Source organism: Guyanagaster necrorhizus (assembly GCF_019112545.1).
Source record: "Guyanagaster necrorhizus MCA 3950 unplaced genomic scaffold BT62scaffold_29, whole genome shotgun sequence".
NCBI classification, from domain to species: Eukaryota; Fungi; Basidiomycota; class Agaricomycetes; order Agaricales; family Physalacriaceae; genus Guyanagaster; species Guyanagaster necrorhizus.
The window spans coordinates 292,471-309,768 of NW_025064908.1; the positions used below are offsets into that span (position 1 = coordinate 292,471).

The 17,298-nt window shown below is 48.2% G+C and overlaps 8 protein-coding genes across 8 annotated transcripts; all 8 read left to right on the forward strand.

Annotated features, from left to right (window-relative positions):
* The first annotated feature begins 745 nt into the window (after positions 1-745).
* BT62DRAFT_383984 (uncharacterized protein) lies at positions 746-1,998 on the forward strand. Its single transcript, XM_043180726.1, has 3 exons — positions 746-851; positions 911-1,431; positions 1,537-1,998. The coding sequence occupies exons 2-3, from the start codon at positions 1,033-1,035 to the stop codon at positions 1,783-1,785; spliced, it is 648 nt and encodes a 215-aa protein (XP_043035960.1). The 5' UTR covers positions 746-851; positions 911-1,032; the 3' UTR covers positions 1,786-1,998.
* Positions 1,999-2,041: 43 nt separating this feature from the next.
* Positions 2,042-3,040, forward strand: BT62DRAFT_383928 (uncharacterized protein). Its single transcript, XM_043180724.1, has 4 exons — positions 2,042-2,438; positions 2,495-2,669; positions 2,727-2,774; positions 2,828-3,040. Exons 1-4 carry the CDS (start codon positions 2,211-2,213, stop codon positions 2,866-2,868), a joined length of 492 nt encoding a protein of 163 aa, XP_043035961.1. The 5' UTR covers positions 2,042-2,210; the 3' UTR covers positions 2,869-3,040.
* Positions 3,041-3,277: 237 nt separating this feature from the next.
* BT62DRAFT_936014 (uncharacterized protein) lies at positions 3,278-3,937 on the forward strand. The gene is made up of 3 exons (XM_043187051.1): positions 3,278-3,372; positions 3,428-3,531; positions 3,591-3,937. Exons 1-3 carry the CDS (start codon positions 3,336-3,338, stop codon positions 3,651-3,653), a joined length of 204 nt encoding a protein of 67 aa, XP_043035962.1. The 5' UTR covers positions 3,278-3,335; the 3' UTR covers positions 3,654-3,937.
* Positions 3,582-3,950, forward strand: BT62DRAFT_383952 (uncharacterized protein). The gene has a single exon (XM_043180725.1). The coding sequence runs from the start codon at positions 3,696-3,698 to the stop codon at positions 3,912-3,914; it is 219 nt and encodes a 72-aa protein (XP_043035963.1). The 5' UTR covers positions 3,582-3,695; the 3' UTR covers positions 3,915-3,950.
* Positions 3,951-4,696: 746 nt separating this feature from the next.
* On the forward strand, positions 4,697-6,022 carry BT62DRAFT_384046 (uncharacterized protein). The gene is made up of 5 exons (XM_043180727.1): positions 4,697-4,735; positions 4,789-5,207; positions 5,280-5,451; positions 5,510-5,640; positions 5,703-6,022. The coding sequence occupies exons 2-5, from the start codon at positions 4,950-4,952 to the stop codon at positions 5,841-5,843; spliced, it is 702 nt and encodes a 233-aa protein (XP_043035964.1). The 5' UTR covers positions 4,697-4,735; positions 4,789-4,949; the 3' UTR covers positions 5,844-6,022.
* Positions 6,023-8,267: 2,245 nt separating this feature from the next.
* On the forward strand, positions 8,268-9,028 carry BT62DRAFT_384155 (uncharacterized protein). Its single transcript, XM_043180728.1, has 5 exons — positions 8,268-8,289; positions 8,348-8,574; positions 8,626-8,736; positions 8,788-8,896; positions 8,952-9,028. The coding sequence occupies exons 2-4, from the start codon at positions 8,443-8,445 to the stop codon at positions 8,842-8,844; spliced, it is 300 nt and encodes a 99-aa protein (XP_043035965.1). The 5' UTR covers positions 8,268-8,289; positions 8,348-8,442; the 3' UTR covers positions 8,845-8,896; positions 8,952-9,028.
* A 3,009-nt stretch (positions 9,029-12,037) lies between these two features.
* On the forward strand, positions 12,038-12,899 carry BT62DRAFT_906011 (uncharacterized protein; the record flags this gene model as incomplete). Its single annotated transcript, XM_043183621.1, has 5 exons — positions 12,038-12,283; positions 12,344-12,494; positions 12,555-12,602; positions 12,662-12,684; positions 12,744-12,899. The coding sequence occupies 5 exons, from the start codon at positions 12,038-12,040 to the stop codon at positions 12,897-12,899; spliced, it is 624 nt and encodes a 207-aa protein (XP_043035966.1).
* A 648-nt stretch (positions 12,900-13,547) lies between these two features.
* BT62DRAFT_954832 (uncharacterized protein) lies at positions 13,548-16,691 on the forward strand. The gene is made up of 12 exons (XM_043188322.1): positions 13,548-13,722; positions 13,776-13,831; positions 13,885-13,916; positions 13,968-14,343; positions 14,391-14,495; positions 14,548-14,616; positions 14,667-14,958; positions 15,014-15,367; positions 15,419-15,613; positions 15,665-15,969; positions 16,018-16,298; positions 16,344-16,691. Exons 1-12 carry the CDS (start codon positions 13,658-13,660, stop codon positions 16,578-16,580), a joined length of 2,367 nt encoding a protein of 788 aa, XP_043035967.1. The 5' UTR covers positions 13,548-13,657; the 3' UTR covers positions 16,581-16,691.
* The last annotated feature ends 607 nt before the right edge of the window (positions 16,692-17,298 follow it).

Here is a 17,298-nt window from a genome sequence, read left to right on the forward strand (position 1 = left end):
CCGGCGTGCCGGACAAACGGCAGACTTTCGGCCTTGGTCCTTATCGTCTTCCTCCCATGTTTATTCGAATCCATGGGAGGTTCCTCAATAGCAAGAGTCAAACGGCCAATGTGTCATTTGCTCTGCCCTTTTCCCAGCGACCGTTGAACGAACAAACCCTTAAATTCTCTGCTCAGCTTCCCCCAGAGAATGTCTTTTTATCAATGTGTAGCAGTGCTTTTTGCGATTAGATTCCGAGTTCCATCTAGATCCAGGCTACCATACTACTCTTCTGGATATAATTTAGTGAAATATGGGTTAATGCAACTCGCAGCCGTCTAAGAAAATAAAGCCGTTAGTGACCTGTTTTCTTTTATCGGATGTTCACCCAAGTTCCAGAGAGTGTTGAAATTTTTTTTTGCGACACTTACCTCCGATCGATCCGATACGATCGAGTAGAAGCCTCGTGACTGTATATGAAATAGTGAGCGGTGATGACTAAATTTGGATTGTTTGACGTGTCAGACTCCTTCCATCACGACCTCGTTCCAAAAGTTATTTAAATCAACGACACTGATACTCTCACAATTCCCGCAGGCTGAAACCGCGCTACCGACAGGCTCCATTAATTGATCATCTATCGGACAGGTTCCAGAGCTTTATTTCCACTGAGCTAGAGCCTAGCCAACAGCAGATGAAAATGAACCCGCCGGGTTCTCATCTTTAATAGAAGCCAGTGCAATATTCTTGATCCGCCAGGTCTATCATTTTCAGTATGATCTTCTCCGCTTATAACCAACTGGAAATGACCCTGGGCCGTAATGTTATGTTCCTGTTAGGTATCCATGACGCATTCATCTTTTGCTTCCGTGGTCTGTAATGTCGGTTCCGTGATATTAATACTATCTAACGAAAATATCCTGCTCGTAAGCGCTTACAATCGATTGAGTTATTCACTACGGTTCTGAACTCCTTAAATGAAAGCCTAGACTAGGGACTAAGCCACTCAGTGAGCTATCTTCGGCTTTTCCCGTCATTTTCCGCTGACCGTGTATGATCATACGCTTGACTTGTTGCACATTTCCGTTTCCGGGTCCGCATTTCTTCCAGCTTCTGTCTCAATCCGGAAATCCACGGGGAGATGCCAAGATTTTCTCATGCCCTGCGTGCCTTTCTTTATCGTACGATTGGCCTTCGGAAAGCGATGAAGAGTCGTTCCATACTGTGGAAGGAGGCTCAAGGAGAGCTACGCCCTGCTGTCTTGAATCTTTAGTGTTCCACTACTTGGTCATCTGGTCCAGGACAAACTGTCTGCTGGATAATATGCCTAGATTGGAGATTAATCACTGGAGGCGACGTGAAAAGATGAAGGTGACCTGCCTTTTCGTCCACCTCTGTCACAGTGTCCAAGTAAATACAAGCCGCCTATCACAGCGCCGTAGAGCCACAAAGGTGAGCTTCCAATCCGTCGTTTTCCTCGCACCATTGGACATGCCACTTTCCGGAAATATTTGCTGAACGGTTCTTTCTTTCTAACGACGCTTGCCTTTTCATTAGCTTTGTCCGCTGGCAACTCCCGAGGCCTACGAAGACCTTCATACTTACCTGGAGTGGTCATTCCACTCAAAGCTAATCATCGACCGAGACTTGAGAATCTCTGCCGTCGACCATCAGTGGCAACGCTTCGGGAATGTCGGACATCGTGATGCTTCAATTATTGGTTCAGAAGCTGCCGATTTCGATGCGTTTACTACTGCAAGATTATGGACAGGCTTGTACGTCAAATCAAAGAGGATCGCGGCATAATTCACTATTGCCGCTTTTCCCTTGATTCTCGGTCAGGTTTGCGGGCGGATGCTTATCAATTCGAACTTGTTCAGATGCTCCCTCTGAGAATCCATCTGCATTGTCTTGAAAGAGGGTGGGGGGAGGGGGTGCAAACTCGACGAAAACTCGAAAAAGTTGAACGTTCAAGCTTCAAGCTTCAGAACAGGGGCGTTCAAATTAGCGCCGCGAGTTCAAGTTAAAGTGTCGAAGTACCTTACGTGAAGATCGAGGAACTGACTGCTCTTCAATGCAGGCACATTTCCGAGTTAGTCCCTGTGCGCCGCGCTGAGATAGTGGCCAGAAAAGCAAATCGTGCTCCCCTGAGGAAACTGGTCCATGTGCCGACCAGGACGCGTCTCTATAAACTGGATGCTGGATATCTCTCGTTCCCCAGAATCTCGAGCATGCGTTTCTTGTCCACTTTCTTCGCAACTGTTGCTGTCGTCCTCACGGTTCACGGCGCCTCCCTAGATGACCGCACAGACGTCGAGACCGTAGCGTCCCTCTCCGCCAAAATCAACAAAGGCAACTGTTACGGCGCGCCTGTTCCCCCCTGGGACGCCGGTTGCTCGCCGGGATGGTACTACGGCGACCACCATCCTTCGAGCTCTCTCATCTGTCTCAAGGACGTCGTTAGTTATTTCTTACAGCTATTTTAGAATTTCCGCTGATCATTCATTCGCCGCAGGTCATCTGTGGACTCCTTAGCTTGTTGGATTGCGGCTTTTATTGCCCTAACACCGGCCGCCACACAGAGGCTCCGAAGAACGGCTACAAAGAGGTTTTCACCGGCTACACTGCTGCCGTCCGATCCGTGGTCCCAGGGGACTATCTGACTTATGGCTTGGTCGACACTGTCCAGGGTACGAATCTGCAGCTCGTACATCCTGGGACCTTTAATTGACGATCCAATGTTTTAGAGTGCATGGACATGTGCAATACCGTTGTTGGATGCCAATTCATCAATAGTTCGTCGTAATTCTTTTCCCTCGTTCCTTCGTGGCTGACCTTTACGACGCAGCCTACCATGACGTCCACGGAAAGGTATGCGCTCTCAGATAAACATAAGGAATGGGGTTAATTGCTTTGGTAGAACGGAAGTCCGCAATTAACCTGCGCGCTTTTCTCGAGGTGTCACACCATCGCAGACGCTGACAACCGCGGAGGGCAGTCTCAGCCTGATGGCTCCCTCAACTATATTACTGATAGTGCAGGGTATTGCAAGAATTAGTGATCAGATTATTTGATACGTAGCTGAAGCGGACGTTTACCGTATAATTAGCCTCCGGTCCGTACTTTTGTTGACTATACCAGTTGAACGATGAGATGCCATAGTGATGACTCTATTGCGCGTGAAAAGCGCTATTCTACAGTAGCCCCGTCCCCATCAAATAGTCTCAACCTTACTATGCAAGGCGAGTCATCTCTGGTGTAGAAGTAGGTGGGATATCGCTGTAGCCCCAGCTTTTGTCTCCGAGTGTTCGCCCAAAGAAGTTCGAGGACGAATCAACGGGATGTTCCAGATCATGATGGCCACTGGAGTTATGCTGTCCTACTTCATAAATTGTACGTGTCTTCAAGTTGTCACCACTAGCATCCACTAACAACGATACACCCGAAGACGGTATCGGCACCCATTTCCAGCGGCAGAACGTATGGAGAATCCTATTCGGGGTCCAGCTCGTGCCGGCTAGTATCATGGCCTTCGGCTTGTTGACTATCAAGGCACCTATTCCTACACAATGCTTGTGCTGGATGTAGAACTGACGAAGATCTAATCCCAGGAATCGCCTCGTTGGCTTGCGTCAGTTAACCGAAAAGATGGTGCCCTCAAGAACCTTGCCTAGCTGCGAAGACTTCCACCCACCTCTGAGCAAATCCTGCACGAGATGGCCGAAATCGATGCTGTTGCTGAGGAAGAGCGCTTGGCTCGCGAGGATCTGCAGTGGAAAGAAGTATTTTTTGGAGTATATGGCGTCGTCAAACTGGCATCCACGTTGTTGTTCGTGAATCCAAGAGTCGCCACTTCTACTACAATCCAAAATTTTTATACTTATCTTCCCCTCACCTTGTCCAACCTCCTATTCATCTTCCAACTTCGACATTGACATCGATGGTTGAAGGCGCAGTGATACGGATCCAGGTTGATGATAGCAGTTTATTCTCAATTTGAGACTAGAAAGTTGGATTTTAACCATTCATTACTACCTTGTTCTCGCCTGCAGGAAACGAGTCGTTTCAAATAAGTAACGTCGTGAGTTGAACTCATCATCAGCCGCGACACTCTTTCAGCTTATTTACTGTGAACTTTTCTACCGCAGACATCCGACGAATTCGGAAACCACGAAAAGAGTCCAGTCGGTATCGGCAGCACAACGTGCGAATGATCCCCCGGGCCGGCCGTTTCCGCTCATAACTTTTGACGTTGCCGAAGACCTTCTCTTCGGCAGCCACTGGTGATTCGTGGCATCGCAATCCTGAACTTGTTAGCATTCAGCAGACAAGATTTCGAGCGATACTACTTTTTTTATTTTTACTTACCATAGCAGGTATTAGACGCACCCGACTACAACTTGCCCACAGATTCAGCCCAGTCCTTGCCAGATTTCCGTATCGGCCAACTTCACCCGTCATCCTACGCGTCTCGACTGACAGGGCTTACGGCTAACCTACATCAAAATCTGTCGTAACCTGCATGCGTTGAGGGTCACGCACATAACCTCAAATTAAGGAGGATCACGCTATACTTGGGTATGGCCACTTTGCCCTCGGTTTCTCGGTCACGTTCGTAGATGCACGCTCTGCATCACAATTGAGAAAACGATTGTTCCTCTCACGAGAAGTGCTGCGTTGACGGACGCGACAAAAGACCGTGCAGAGCCACGAACGCCGCGTCCAACCTTTTTTGAGTTCACATTCATCTGGTCAGGTACTTGGAATAAATTCCTTGAAGATCAAGGAACTGATTGTTCTTCTCTGCAGGTACCATTGACAATGAATTCACTCTTCGGCGAGGCACTGTAAAAATCTCTCATCCAGGCCTATCCATCGTCTGCGTGGACCTGAACGCGTTCCCATAAATCAGAGGGAGGCCTCCTCATTTTTCCCCCAGCGACTTGAGCTCCATACAGATACTGCTAACAATGCGCCTCTTCTCCTCTCTCATTGTAACCATTGCGGCCGCCATCGCAGTGCACGGTACCACCACCACCACCGATGCTTCGTTGAACGCAACGGACATCCAAGCCATGGCTTCGCTCAACACCCAAATCAACCAAGACAACAACTTCGGTGCTCCTGTGCCTCCCTGGGAGCAAGGGTCCAAGCCAGGGTGGTACTACGGCGACAATCCCGACAACGTCCCATCTTTCTGGCCCGGCCTGCCTTGGCTGGAGGACAGCGTCAGTCTCGCTCACCTCTCACTGGGCAAAAAAAAAATAATACTGACCAACTGTCCCCCCCCCCACCAACAGTTCCTGTGCTGGATCCTTGAACTACTTGATTGCGGCTTCTTCTGCCCCGTGCCTCCTTTCCAACCCAATCCCCCTCCGCCCAACAATGGCTACAAGCCGGTGTTTTCCAACTTTAACTGCGCCGTCCAAGCAGCCGATTACATGACCTATGGATTGGTTGATACAGTTGCGGGTACATCCATTCCATCTGAGTATTCGTAAATGATGATTCTCATGTGTTGACATTTCAGCCTGCATGGATATGTGCAACAGCGTTGATGGATGCATTTTCATTAATCGTTCGTGCTATTTATCCTGTCCGAGTCGTTGTCTCAGGCTGACTGACCTTCCTGATACAGCCTACCACGATGTCAATGGAAAGGTATGCACACTCAAAGCCAGCTGTTTAGGAGACACTGTACTGACTGACTGCATCATCAATAGAACGGAAGTCCCCTCTTAACTTGCTCGCTTTTCTCCAAGTGCCACACCCTCGCAGACGCCGACAACTGCGGAGGACAGACCCAGCCCGATGGCTCTGTCGATTTCATCACAGACAGTGCAGGGTATTGCAAGACGAAGTGATTCGTTGTATCGCAAGATACTACAAGGAACGATATGAATAGTTATGTATTTGTTAGCCCGCAGAACCTGCGAAATACCCATATGCCAGTGATTATTCGTGAGCAATGGGAAAGAACCACAGTACGTTCAAAATCAAAAATTCAAAAGAGACCGAGAAACCATCCCACCGAACGCCAAACCTGTGCAATTTTTTCTCACACCATCCCAGTCCGCCGCCTCTGTCTTAACTCCCTCCCTCACAGCCATCACCACACCACATGGGTCTTCCGCCAAATGCTTCGCGCACTTGACATCTATTACTCTCCAATTCAAACTTCTGAATCAAGGACGGCCGCTGGCGCTCGTTTCCCAAGCTTTGATGGCCTTAAAAGCCAATGGGAGATGTCACGTAATAGATGATATGCTGCAACACTTCCCATCAGGAGAGACAGCCGTCGAACGAACCTTATACGAACCCATCTGTAGATACCCCCTCACCCCAGTCTTAGCCTTTAAATCCGTCTCGTACTCATCTACAGGATGGACCAACACGCTGGTAGATGGTTCCATCTGTGTCGGATCGAGCCTGAAAAAAACAGGCGGAACACTCTCTGAGCTACCGAATGCAACTAGGTGGATGGGGTCTCACTGAAACAGATAGGAACGAGATGAGAGATGCCGGAGTGCATGTTCTGTTGGTAACTTGCAGGGCACTGTGTGAAGTGGTGCCAGGAAGGAGTCAGCTGAGTGATTCTGTCAGACTCCGGTGGTTGGTAGCACTAAAAGAACAAACTTACATTCATTCGAGGGACCGGCATTATGGCTGATGGGCGCAAATCTAGGGCCTTGGTCTTTGGGGTGGAATTAAGGAGAAAGCAGACGTCGGCACAGACTAGAGTGCTGCTATCGGTACCGTCCGAGTCTTATGATCCACACAAGTGAGAAGCACATTTGAACAGTTTTCCGAACATATGCCTGGACGAAGTCTGGCCGTTAAAGTTACAAATAGGCGATGCGCAATACTTTGACATCGAACGGAGGATCGTCGGGCGATTATCTCGTAACGGATCTGGGTTGAACGAGAATCACCGGTTTCGTAACAATATTCTGAGTTGAAGGCAACCAACGCTTCGCGGCGTCTTTGTCGTACCAAGATGAAAATCGACGCGGAAGCCGCTTTCTTTCAATGGGGTGAGGTAACAAGATAAAATAGAATGAAGCTTAAAAGCCAACCTGCATACATAGATACGTGATACAGAGCACTCTACTTCTTAGGAGTGATGCTTCATACCTACATGCTGAAGACGCGCTAATGGGCTTGGGTTTTGATATGTTTAAGAGGCAAAATAACGTGCCCGTGCTATTGTGAATGAGTCAGAAAGGGGGGAAAGACAGAGCAAAACCGTAGAGCAGGCCATACTTTGTGAGCTGCTTGAACCGTAGGCCATTCGGGCCCCCCTCTCTACCTTTGGTGTTACGTTCTTTTTATGTTGGCGGCAAGAAAGAGAACCTCGTCCTCGGTTCCCTCAAGAGCGGCGAAGGATATCTGAACAATGATAAGTACGACTTGAACTATTGAAGGTAGAGCAGACACGTGCCGGACGATCATCCCTGCCGCATTTCACGACACTCTAGATATCATTATCAGGAGATGACAAGCCTGGAATATTAGAGACGAAGCGTACCAATATAGCTTCCAGACACCGAGGCCCACAGTAGCCCGCATCTACTGAGGAGCGGGACACGAAGTCAAGCGATATCTTCAGCGGTTTCTGCACCGTATCGCCCTACGCGTATATGACCTGGAGCACAATACGATGATTCCAGGCTCAGAGAAGAGCAATGAGCATGCTGGTCCCTGTCTATTCGTCGTCGGGGCCATCATTAGGCAAGGCAAAAGCGCTGTAGATGGCATGAGAACGAGCTTTTCGGATTTTCTTTTTGGCAAACACACGTTTGTTCCTAGCACAAATTTGAGCATTCATCTGCTACTAGTAGGCTCAGCATTTCCTTGATCTTGAATGTCCAATGCATCATGATTCATCGATGGGAAACGTCGGAAGGAAGAGAAAGAGGAGCATATACCCAGAACGAGCAGCGAGCCCGGTCCGTGGTGGTGGTTGATTGTCAAGTCCTAAAATGGCAGGCAGCATCTGCTCTCTTCCTTTCATCACCACCACCAATGCTGTCTTCTCGCCTCCTCTATGACCTCTAGCGATGACAAGCACTATATATGCGCATTTCCGGGCATCTTTGTGTTGTAATTCAGGCCTTGGTACGTCCTGTTTGCCGTTGTGGAAGATGTATGTCTGACATTGGTACTTGTGTCTTGCTACAGAACTGCTCATATCGTTTGCTATGCTGCTCTGTCTCCTTTGAATCACGAAACATAACCAATGCTCCATTTCCTGTGGCATTGCTGCGTGACGACGACGGTGAAGCATTGGTTCTAGGAAATTCTTCGGCTGTACGTCTGCTTTGTTTGCTTTCGTACATTTTTTCTCAGATATATCAGTCCAGATTAGATCAAGAGAAGATCCGTCATCTGTACTGCAAATCGTGATGCTGTTAATGGGCGTTGACATTGGTCCGGCCCATCGGAACATGCTCCACCACTCGTATGCCTCGATCTTTTAATATCGGTACTTGTACTCGGAGTGCCAAGTTTACCACTGCTGCGAGTGAAATGACGCTATTTCTGTACATCAAGGACACGGCAGGATGTTTCGCAGTGGTCTTGGAGGCGGTTGAGGTACGTGAAATCCATATCAATTATGCTGCATTTCGTTGAATGATAATCAAGAAACTCGAAAATAATGATAAGGATCTACAGGCGCTAGCAGGTACAATCGTGATGATGAATCAGATTGTTAAACAGACTGCCGAGGCACACGGAGAGGCCAGCGTTCCATCTGTTCGTGATGTTTGGTCTGAGACGTTTTCACCACTGAATCTTTCCTTGTAGATACCTTCCGTGTCATTCATCGAGCTGAAAGTAGCTCCCAAGCAAGTATGCAAATGATGGTCGAGTCTTTTCTGTATGTACTACTAGTTGGCGAAGATCATATTTCGTAGTAAGGGTTCCATTTTTATACATTTACTCTTTCTGAAGTCCATGCTCATGGGTAGGTACAACATGGATCTCCTTCGATGACCATATTAACTGCAGTCGTGTCGCTCTACAGCGAAATGCCAATAGTATTGCATTTCTTGCTTCTTTACTCATGATAACGCATCAACTCGGAGATAGGTTCTGATGATGGAACCTTCAAAGTTCAGCGTTGGCGCCAAAGGCCCCGGCTCAGGCTAGTCATAGCTTCTGGCTTAAGCCAGTCTTACCGTTTATTAAGGGCTGAACCCTTGAAAGCCGAGCTCCCCGGGTCCAAGCCCGTCTCACGATGCATATCTTCGGCTACCGTGGGGTGCCAATATTCCTTAACGTGCGAGACTGTAATATATAGCAGGTAAGTTTACGGGCGACAGACGCTTGTGTTTTTGCTACTTGTTAGGTGGTCTTTAACGTGGAACATTAACAGGAGTGGGAAGCTGTCGACTGTCAAGGAAATCCCCTGGATTTCTCTCTCGCTTGACTTCAACCGCCGTTCTTGCATGTTACTCTGTCGCTCTATTTCGAGATCGACCGAGTTTAAAGTTTATTTTCATCAGAACTCTGTCATATCGCACTCGTTGAGGGTCATACTTTCAAGGGAGCTCGGAGCTGCACGCTCTGCGACATGATAGAAAATGGACGATTTCTTCTCACAGAAGCTGCCTTCTCCAGCACCGGAAACAGCGGCCCATGCAGAAGAGCATCAAAAGTCCTAAATACATCTGGGTTCCTACTCGTCTGCTCAGGTACATCATATAAACTTCATGAACATCAAGGAGCTGACTGCAATTCTTTGCAGATATTCATAATGCCTCGCACTCCGCGCGGGCGGACACTCAATCTCCCCGGGCATTCACGGATCATGCTCGGCGGCCCAAACGCGTCCTCCACAGACACCCAAACATCAGCTCCCAGCTCAACGAAAGTAACTCCTTTGGTACTTCGGCGACTCTCCTGACAATATCTCCGATATCTCCTCCGAGCTGCCCTGGCTCAAGAATAGCGTCAGCTTTTCTTGCCACTTGCCCGTGTGCTAAATGCTGATCGTTGATAACAGTGCATATGCTGGCTCCTCGAGCAACTGAACGACGGCTTCCTGTGCCACACTAGTCCCTCTCCCAGAAGCGATGGCTATAGACACCTTTTCTCTAACTATACCGGCGCTACTGAAGCGGTCGAATACATGACCTATGGACTGGTCGATACTGTTGTAGGTATGGCTACCCGGACTACCTGTCTTCTACGCAATGTTTCTCACGATGCCATTTTAGCCCGCAGGGACATGTGCGGCAGTGTTACTGGATGCATTTTCGTTGACTTTCGTCTTTTTTCCTTCCATTCCAAGTCGTCCCAAATACCAATACAACCTAACCCGAAATGCAAAGGATCGCAACAGATCTACAAATCCTCAAACCTATACAGCTCTCCTTAAACTATCTCCAGCCGCCTCTTCTTCACGCCTATCTCCTTCTCATTTACCAGATGCTTCGCTGTAGGCGCAGTTGATCAAGAAAGGCTAGAGTGCACAGGGATCATTGTAGAGGCTGGTGCGTTTTTGATAGCTGGGACCTTAGAAGGTTTCAATTTCAGCTCCAGTAAAAAGGGGGACAAGTTTGTTATATCGTCTTACTGAAGGTCTTTTCAGGATCTTGAAAGGCTTCGCTAAAACAAAATATTTAAGGGTTCGTTTTTTACCAGCTAAAATGCGCTTGCCTCTGTTGTCGATGCTTTTGCCTCTCCTTCAAATCTCGAAACGCAACGTTTTCTGTGACATTGCTATGCGAATCCGACAGAAATGTATCAGCAGTGCGTCTGCTTTTTGCGCTTCCGAGCTCGCAAAGTCTGTTTTATCCTAGACGCTATATCATCGACACCGCTGAATGATGTTTCCCAGTTGACTTGGGCTATGAAACCGTCTATTTTCCCGCTATTAGATAATGCGTCAACTTTGAACTCGATATTATTGCCAAGCATCAAAACGGAACATTAATGTATGAAGATACCAACAAGTATCTGGACAGTTTCGAGCGCAAGAACGTTAATGGGCGCTTCGTCTGAGGCTGGAACGATGTCCAGAGGTCTCCAGATCGGGCAGACTCCGAATCGCAAGTTTCGACAGCCACAGCCTGAATAAGTCCCTTCTACTTTTTCAGCGGGCTTAAGCCCGGAGCTGCCCTCGTACTCTGGGCTCTGAGAATATCAAGGGTATGATGGAGGAATAAATTTCCTTCAGAGTCAGGTGCTGTGCGGAAAACTTCGGCATGATGTCGGGCGGCAATTTCGTCCTCCGAGTGATGGCATTGTCACTCTGTCGATCGGCTTGTTCTTGCTCTCTGTTGGAGGTTAGAACTCTCAAAAGCCGGATCCGCTAGCCATGGGCTTTTGGAAAGACCGTTCCACACATTGTTACTGCTGCCTGACAGCCGCATTTGTTCCGTTATCAGGGCAATGACCTTAACATTCAGCAGGTACGTTTTCGGGCGCTGTTTCTGCATTTTTTTTCTTTTTGTTTTTTCTTTTTAGTGTGGAACGTTAACGAACTGTTAGCAATCCTTGAATTTCTCTTCATATGTCTGTACATTACTTTACCTCTCGTCTTTCGAAACCAACGGAGCTTACGGATACACTTCATCAAAATCTGTCACGACTACACGCACTTCGGCTATGCTTTTAAGGAGGATCATACTTAATTTGACTATGGCCGCTTTGGCTTCGTACTCGGTCACGTTCGTAGATGCACGCTCTCCATCATAATAGAGAAACGGAGGTTTTTCTATTCCACGTACGGTTTTTTCAGCGCCTGGATCAGCGCATCGAATGTATTCTGGGGGCGGCGTATGCCAGAGACTGTCAAGAGTCAAGAACGCTGTGTCTGGGTTCCTATTCATCTGCTCAGGTACCTGACATAAATTTCATGAATATCAAGGAACTGTCCTTCTTGCAGGTACCCATAGGATCACTCAATCCTCGCACTCCGAGTTCAGGCACTCGGTCATTCGTTCCGTGGACCTGAAGAACGCGTCGCTATAAATTGGAGGGTGAACGTCGTTTTTTGTCCAGCAACTCGAGCTTCATCTCAGCGGTGCTTTCAAGTTCTTCTACTGCAATGCCTTCCTTCTCTACTCTTTTCGTAACCATCACGGCCGCCCTCCTCGTCCGTGGTGCAGACAACAGCACCGACAGTTCGAACACTACGGACACCACAATCGCCACGGACACCCTCACCTCGGGCAACTCCTACGGTGCTCCTCTCACTCCCTGGGAGCAAGGCACGACGCCGGGATGGTACTATGGCGACAATCCCGACAACCTCCCAGACTCTCTCACTGATCTGCCTTGGCTCCAGGACAGCGTCAGTCTTGCCACTCCCTGCTACTTCCCCCGTGTGAGGAATGCTAACCGTCGTTAACAGTACCTGTGCTGGCTCCTCGAGCAACAGAATGATGGCTTCCAGTGCCCCACGTCTCCGAGCAGCGATGGCTACACCCAGCTGTTCTCCAACCTTACCGGCGCCACCGAAGCGGTCGACTACATGACCTACGGATTGGTCGATACCGTTGAAGGTGAGTTGATTCGGACTAAATTCTCCTAACCGGCGTTTCTCACGATGCAATGTTTTTTAGCTTGCAAGGCCATGTGCGACAGTGTTAATGGGTGTATTTTCGTTAACTGTTCGTCCTATTCTTTCCTTTTTTTTTCACTCTGTCTGATCTGGCCTTTTCTGATTCAGCCTACCACGATGTCAACGGAAAGGTCTGCAACACTCGGATCATGTATTGCATGAGAGACGAGGCTGACTGTTTTTTTGATAGAACGGAAGCCCCCTCTTGACCTGTTCCCTTTTCTCCCAGTGCCACTCAGCCGCGGACTCGATCAACCGTGGAGGACAAACTCAACCTGACGGTTCCATCGATTATATCACTAACAGTGATGGTTATTGCAAGCAGAAGTGCTCGTGCTCGGCCTAAGTCGGGTAGCGACAGTGGTCAATGTTTAGAAGATTTAGGAATATCTCTCGCGTACTTGTCTTCTTATTATGTAGGAAATGCCAAAATGGCAATGATGGTTCGTGACTATGGATATTTTACTGTATCATGTGAGAGTAAGTCTACCGGAATACGTCTAGATCCAATAAGAGCCCAAAGTGCACCTCTTTTACTTATCTTACCTACGACACGATCCGAAAAAAAATTGACCCTATACCATAAGTAAATCCGAACAGAAGTTGGAAATTTTTGAAAAGAAGCATATCTTTGGTCTGAGAGGAAATGTAGGGAAATTATCGATGCCTTGGGACCATCCGAACACATTTTCCCGAGATTAGACTCGTACCCGGACCCATTGGACAATATTTTTTCATCTGGCGCAAAATTCAACTATCCGAAGGAAAAATACCAGTCCGAAGAAATAGGCCTTGGGTACGTGCCAGAGAGATTTCGACAAAAACTCACACCAAGTCATCGCTAATCCGAGCAAAATCTAGAAAATTTGGCAACTTGTCTGAGACTTTTGAAGATTTTGATCTGAGCGGCTATGGCTATATTGGGGGCCTTCTTACAACTGCTTCCATTTCATGCCGCGGAACGTTGCCGCCGCAGCCAGATGTTTTATAAAGGGGCTTGGCGCGCTTTGCCTTCATCCTCACCACCACCATCTCTGTATTCTTCTCTTACTTTTCTGTCTGGACCTTTTCTTTATCTCATTACGCGTCTTTTATTCACTCGCCATGGACCACTATGCTAGCCGGCGCAAGGAGATGCTGGCTATCATGAACCAGCTTCACAGTATAGGGTACGCGCTAATTTTGAAAGGTCGACAGCCAGCCACTAATATTCTGCTCTCAGTGCTCAGACGTATCTAAAGCTTCCCCGCGTCGTTGTTATCGGCAACCAAAGCGCTGGTACGTGCGACCTCCCTGCGAAATAGATTGGCGTACTTAGGGCGTGTTCAAAGGCAAATCGAGTGTCGTGGAGGCGATATCTGGCGTATATCTTGGGTTACCTCTTCCCATTTCGTTCCTAACCGAGCTATCATAGATCAACGTGCCTCGAGACGCCGGAACGTGTACGCGATGTCCGATGGAATGCCGCCTTGCTTCAAGTGAAGACCCATGGTGCTGCCAAATTTCTATACGATACGAATTCGAACAGAGTGGAGGGAGCCGCCTCAAAGAAGTCATCGAGCGGAAATTTGGAGACCTCATCACGAAAAAAAGCCAGGTCGAACCAATGCTACGACGAGCCCAGTGGGCTGTGCTCAATCCGAACCTTTCATATGAACATATCCTTGGGGTTAGCATACACGAGATGGATTATAATTCGTCAAGCAGTGCTCTGCGGTTTTCTCGCAATGTCGTCTGTGTCGATCTAAAGGGTCCGGATTTGACTGATCTCTCTTTCATCGATCTTCCAGGTATATTTTAGAGTATCTTTATCTTTTAGTACCTAACCGCTACGTAGGCATCATTCAAAATGCTGAGACCGAAATAGTCAAACTCGTTGAAGACATGGTCGTTTCACACATAGCGGGTAATTGTTTGATCCTCGTTGCCCTCCCGATGACAGGCAAGTCAACTTCCGTCGCGTCGTATTTCTGTCGCTCACGACCTGCTCAAAGACGATGTGGAGAACCAAAAAGCACTCAAGTTAGCCAACCAAGCTGATCCTCAGGGGCGTCGAACAATAGGTAAGTAAGCGCAACGCACATTTCTTGCCTGTGAAATAACATTCTTTCAGGTGTCCTTACCAAACCGGATATGTTACCGGAAGGGTCTGTCAAAAACCGTGCCTTGTGGCTGGATGTTGTCGAAGGGCGACGGTTCCCTCTCAAGCACGGTTATTACTGTACGAGACATCCGGACGATGCTGACAGGAACAGTGGTATGACCTCTGAGGAGACGCGTAAAGCTGAGATGGAGTTTTTTACACGAACGGAACCCTGGAGCCTCTCCACTACGCCACACTATTTTGGCGTCAAAAATCTCACAGCAGCCTTGAGCAGCCTTCTCATACGAGTCATACAAGAGGCGTATGTTTTTTTTGCTTTATTTTGATAATACTTGTGTATTGATGCTATCTCTCAGCTTGCCGAAGATTCAGCTCGAAGCGACTCGACAACTGAAGACGTGTCGAGACGAACTGGAACGCCTACCAAAGCCAATCGTCGGTGACCCGGCCACTTATATGTTGCAGCTCATTACGACGCTCTGTGACGATATCAATCTGCATATTCGGGGGAGCTCCCGGACGAACAAGATGATTCAGGACAACCGTACAGCCTTTGCCAAGTTTAAAATTGAAATCAGAAAGACGGCGCCGAATTTTATACCTTCTGGTGACGCCAAGGAGTCGGTTAACGATGACGATGAAAGTGAAAATGGAGTGCTTACTACGTCCGGACCGTTCGGAGTCTCTGATATGAGGATGCATATACAAAGGTGGGCCTTCGTTTGCTTGTGGTCTTACGTTCGTTGATTTCATTCGACTAGATCCGTAACGAGAGAATTACCCAACAATGTGCCATTTAATGCCAAAGTAGCTCTCATTACTTCCTTCCAGCAGTCGTGGCCCGACTCCGTCAAGTCGTGCTTCGACGATGTCCGGAACACTGTTCTGAAGACACTTCTCGCCTGCGTAGATCATGAACGACTGGGACAATATGACCTCTTGAGACATCATCTTCGGTACGTCTCCCTCTTTCTTCCTCCCTACCCGCCCAACGTTTTCGTTGCCAGCTCCCTTGTCTCGGAGATTGTATCAGAGCAATACGTGTATTGTCATGGGTTTCTGGATGCTATCCTTGAGGCAGAGCTATCGCCCTTCACGCAGAACCTACATTATTTGGATTCGAGTTCTGAGAAGTGGCTGGCGAAGTATAAGGGCGCCAGGCAGGAGAGGATGGCTAAGATAGCGCCACCAGCACCAGAATCGATACTCCCTGGCGCCCGGCCGTTCTCGGCTGCATCCTCCAAGACGAGCCTCTTTCATTTCGGCCCCAGACCTGTGAATATCGACCCCAATTCCGATTCCTCAGATGGATGTATGTCTAATGTTATTGTGTGATTACCAGTCTGACCATGTCGTCTAGCCGACGGCTTCGTCTTCCCGAAGAGTCCCACAGCCTCCAAACGCAAGTCCAATAATAATAACAAAACCAGTGTTCCAGCATCGGGGACGTTCTTACCTGCCGAAGACGTTTCGAATAGATTCGATAAGGAGAAGATGGACAAGGCACTTGCGGCTCTAACGGCACTGGGATTCACCGGGTTGACTGCGGAGGAGTTGGAAAAGCTCCACCCTGTGGATGATTATGAAACGGAGCTGAAGGTCATGGCGGAGGTGAGAGGGTATTTTCAGGTTTCGTACAAGGTTCGTCTTTCTGCTTTTGCGGTATGCCCTGCTTAGGTTCTGCAGCGCATCATCGATTACGTGCCATCCCTCATTGACCTCAAGTTCGTCAAGGCTGTGGGGAAGGCGCTCCAGCCATTCTTGATTAAAAAGTTCGGGTTGGGTAGTAATGAGGCAAATGGAAAGTGCGCGCAGTACGTGGCTGAAGACCCGGCGGCGACAAATTTAAGGGAGGAGCTGGGTGTGAAGCAGAGACGGTTGGAGAAGGTGCAGGAGGAGTTGTATAAGTTCCGGAGTTTGTAGATTTTCACATTGGGCTCACATTGGACTTTAGACGTATTTTCTTCGCAGTATCAATTGTACAGTATTACATCCGTTGTCACGAACCATCATTGTCATTTGGGCATTTCCTACATAATTACCATTGCCCTTTCCCGCCATGCACACGTGATCGAAACTGTCTTTGACCACTACCACCTCCAGCTATCGTCGCAGTACACCATCACTGCAGCGTCTTGTATATCTTTAAGTACCTTTGGATGTCTGGTAAGAAGTATGTGTATCGTTCTCGTACTGTGCCAGCGAATAAGTATTGATAGGAAAAAAATTACAGACATTTTCTTATCTACGCCTGTTGGATTCACTGCGCTATTGTCACGGGTATGAGCAGACTTTCCTCAGGCCTCACTGTTCTTATGGAAAGTCGGGCGAACATCCAAGTCATCGTTTCTTGGGGCACGCGTTGCGATGCATTAATATATTAATATAGGAACGAAGCATGCTGATCGACGGCCGTGATTTTATATCACACGGACAAGCTCAGTAAAAGAGGGAACGGCAGAAAGAGCCTCACAGCCGCCCTTCTGATCATATTCTCGAAGTGAACTGTCAGGCATTAAACATCTCAACGATGGCACTCATCTCTAGAACCAGGGCAACTGCCATGGTCCTGTAGGAACGGGAAATTTGTCAACTTCTCGCACTATGCCTCCCCCAAACCCTCACAACGCTCATGCACACT

Excerpts from the sequence above, each read along its gene's own strand:
- BT62DRAFT_936014 (XM_043187051.1), top strand. The coding sequence starts at position 3,336 with ATGGCCACTGGAGTTATGCTGTCCTACTTCATAAATT. Across the intron at positions 3,373-3,427 it reads GCTGTCCTACTTCATAAATT|ACGGTATCGGCACCCATTTC; the intron begins GTACGTGTCTTC and ends ATACACCCGAAG. Across the intron at positions 3,532-3,590 it reads TCGGCTTGTTGACTATCAAG|GAATCGCCTCGTTGGCTTGC; the intron begins GCACCTATTCCT and ends ATCTAATCCCAG.
- BT62DRAFT_384155 (XM_043180728.1), top strand. The coding sequence starts at position 8,443 with ATGCCTCGATCTTTTAATATCGGTACTTGTACTCGGAGTGCCAAGTTT. Across the intron at positions 8,575-8,625 it reads TGGTCTTGGAGGCGGTTGAG|AAACTCGAAAATAATGATAA; the intron begins GTACGTGAAATC and ends ATGATAATCAAG. Across the intron at positions 8,737-8,787 it reads GAGAGGCCAGCGTTCCATCT|ATACCTTCCGTGTCATTCAT; the intron begins GTTCGTGATGTT and ends CTTTCCTTGTAG.
- BT62DRAFT_954832 (XM_043188322.1), top strand. The coding sequence starts at position 13,658 with ATGGACCACTATGCTAGCCGGCGCAAGGAGATGCTGGCTATCATGAAC. Across the intron at positions 13,917-13,967 it reads TCGTGGAGGCGATATCTGGC|ATCAACGTGCCTCGAGACGC; the intron begins GTATATCTTGGG and ends GAGCTATCATAG. Across the intron at positions 16,299-16,343 it reads ATTTTCAGGTTTCGTACAAG|CGCATCATCGATTACGTGCC; the intron begins GTTCGTCTTTCT and ends TAGGTTCTGCAG.
- BT62DRAFT_383984 (XM_043180726.1), top strand. The coding sequence starts at position 1,033 with ATGATCATACGCTTGACTTGTTGCACATTTCCGTTTCCGGGTCCGCAT. Across the intron at positions 1,432-1,536 it reads AGCGCCGTAGAGCCACAAAG|CTTTGTCCGCTGGCAACTCC; the intron begins GTGAGCTTCCAA and ends CCTTTTCATTAG.
- BT62DRAFT_383928 (XM_043180724.1), top strand. The coding sequence starts at position 2,211 with ATGCGTTTCTTGTCCACTTTCTTCGCAACTGTTGCTGTCGTCCTCACG. Across the intron at positions 2,670-2,726 it reads CTTGGTCGACACTGTCCAGG|AGTGCATGGACATGTGCAAT; the intron begins GTACGAATCTGC and ends CCAATGTTTTAG. Across the intron at positions 2,775-2,827 it reads TGGATGCCAATTCATCAATA|CCTACCATGACGTCCACGGA; the intron begins GTTCGTCGTAAT and ends TTTACGACGCAG.
- BT62DRAFT_383952 (XM_043180725.1), top strand. The coding sequence starts at position 3,696 with ATGGCCGAAATCGATGCTGTTGCTGAGGAAGAGCGCTTGGCTCGCGAG.
- BT62DRAFT_384046 (XM_043180727.1), top strand. The coding sequence starts at position 4,950 with ATGCGCCTCTTCTCCTCTCTCATTGTAACCATTGCGGCCGCCATCGCA. Across the intron at positions 5,208-5,279 it reads TGCCTTGGCTGGAGGACAGC|TTCCTGTGCTGGATCCTTGA; the intron begins GTCAGTCTCGCT and ends CCCCACCAACAG. Across the intron at positions 5,452-5,509 it reads ATTGGTTGATACAGTTGCGG|CCTGCATGGATATGTGCAAC; the intron begins GTACATCCATTC and ends TTGACATTTCAG.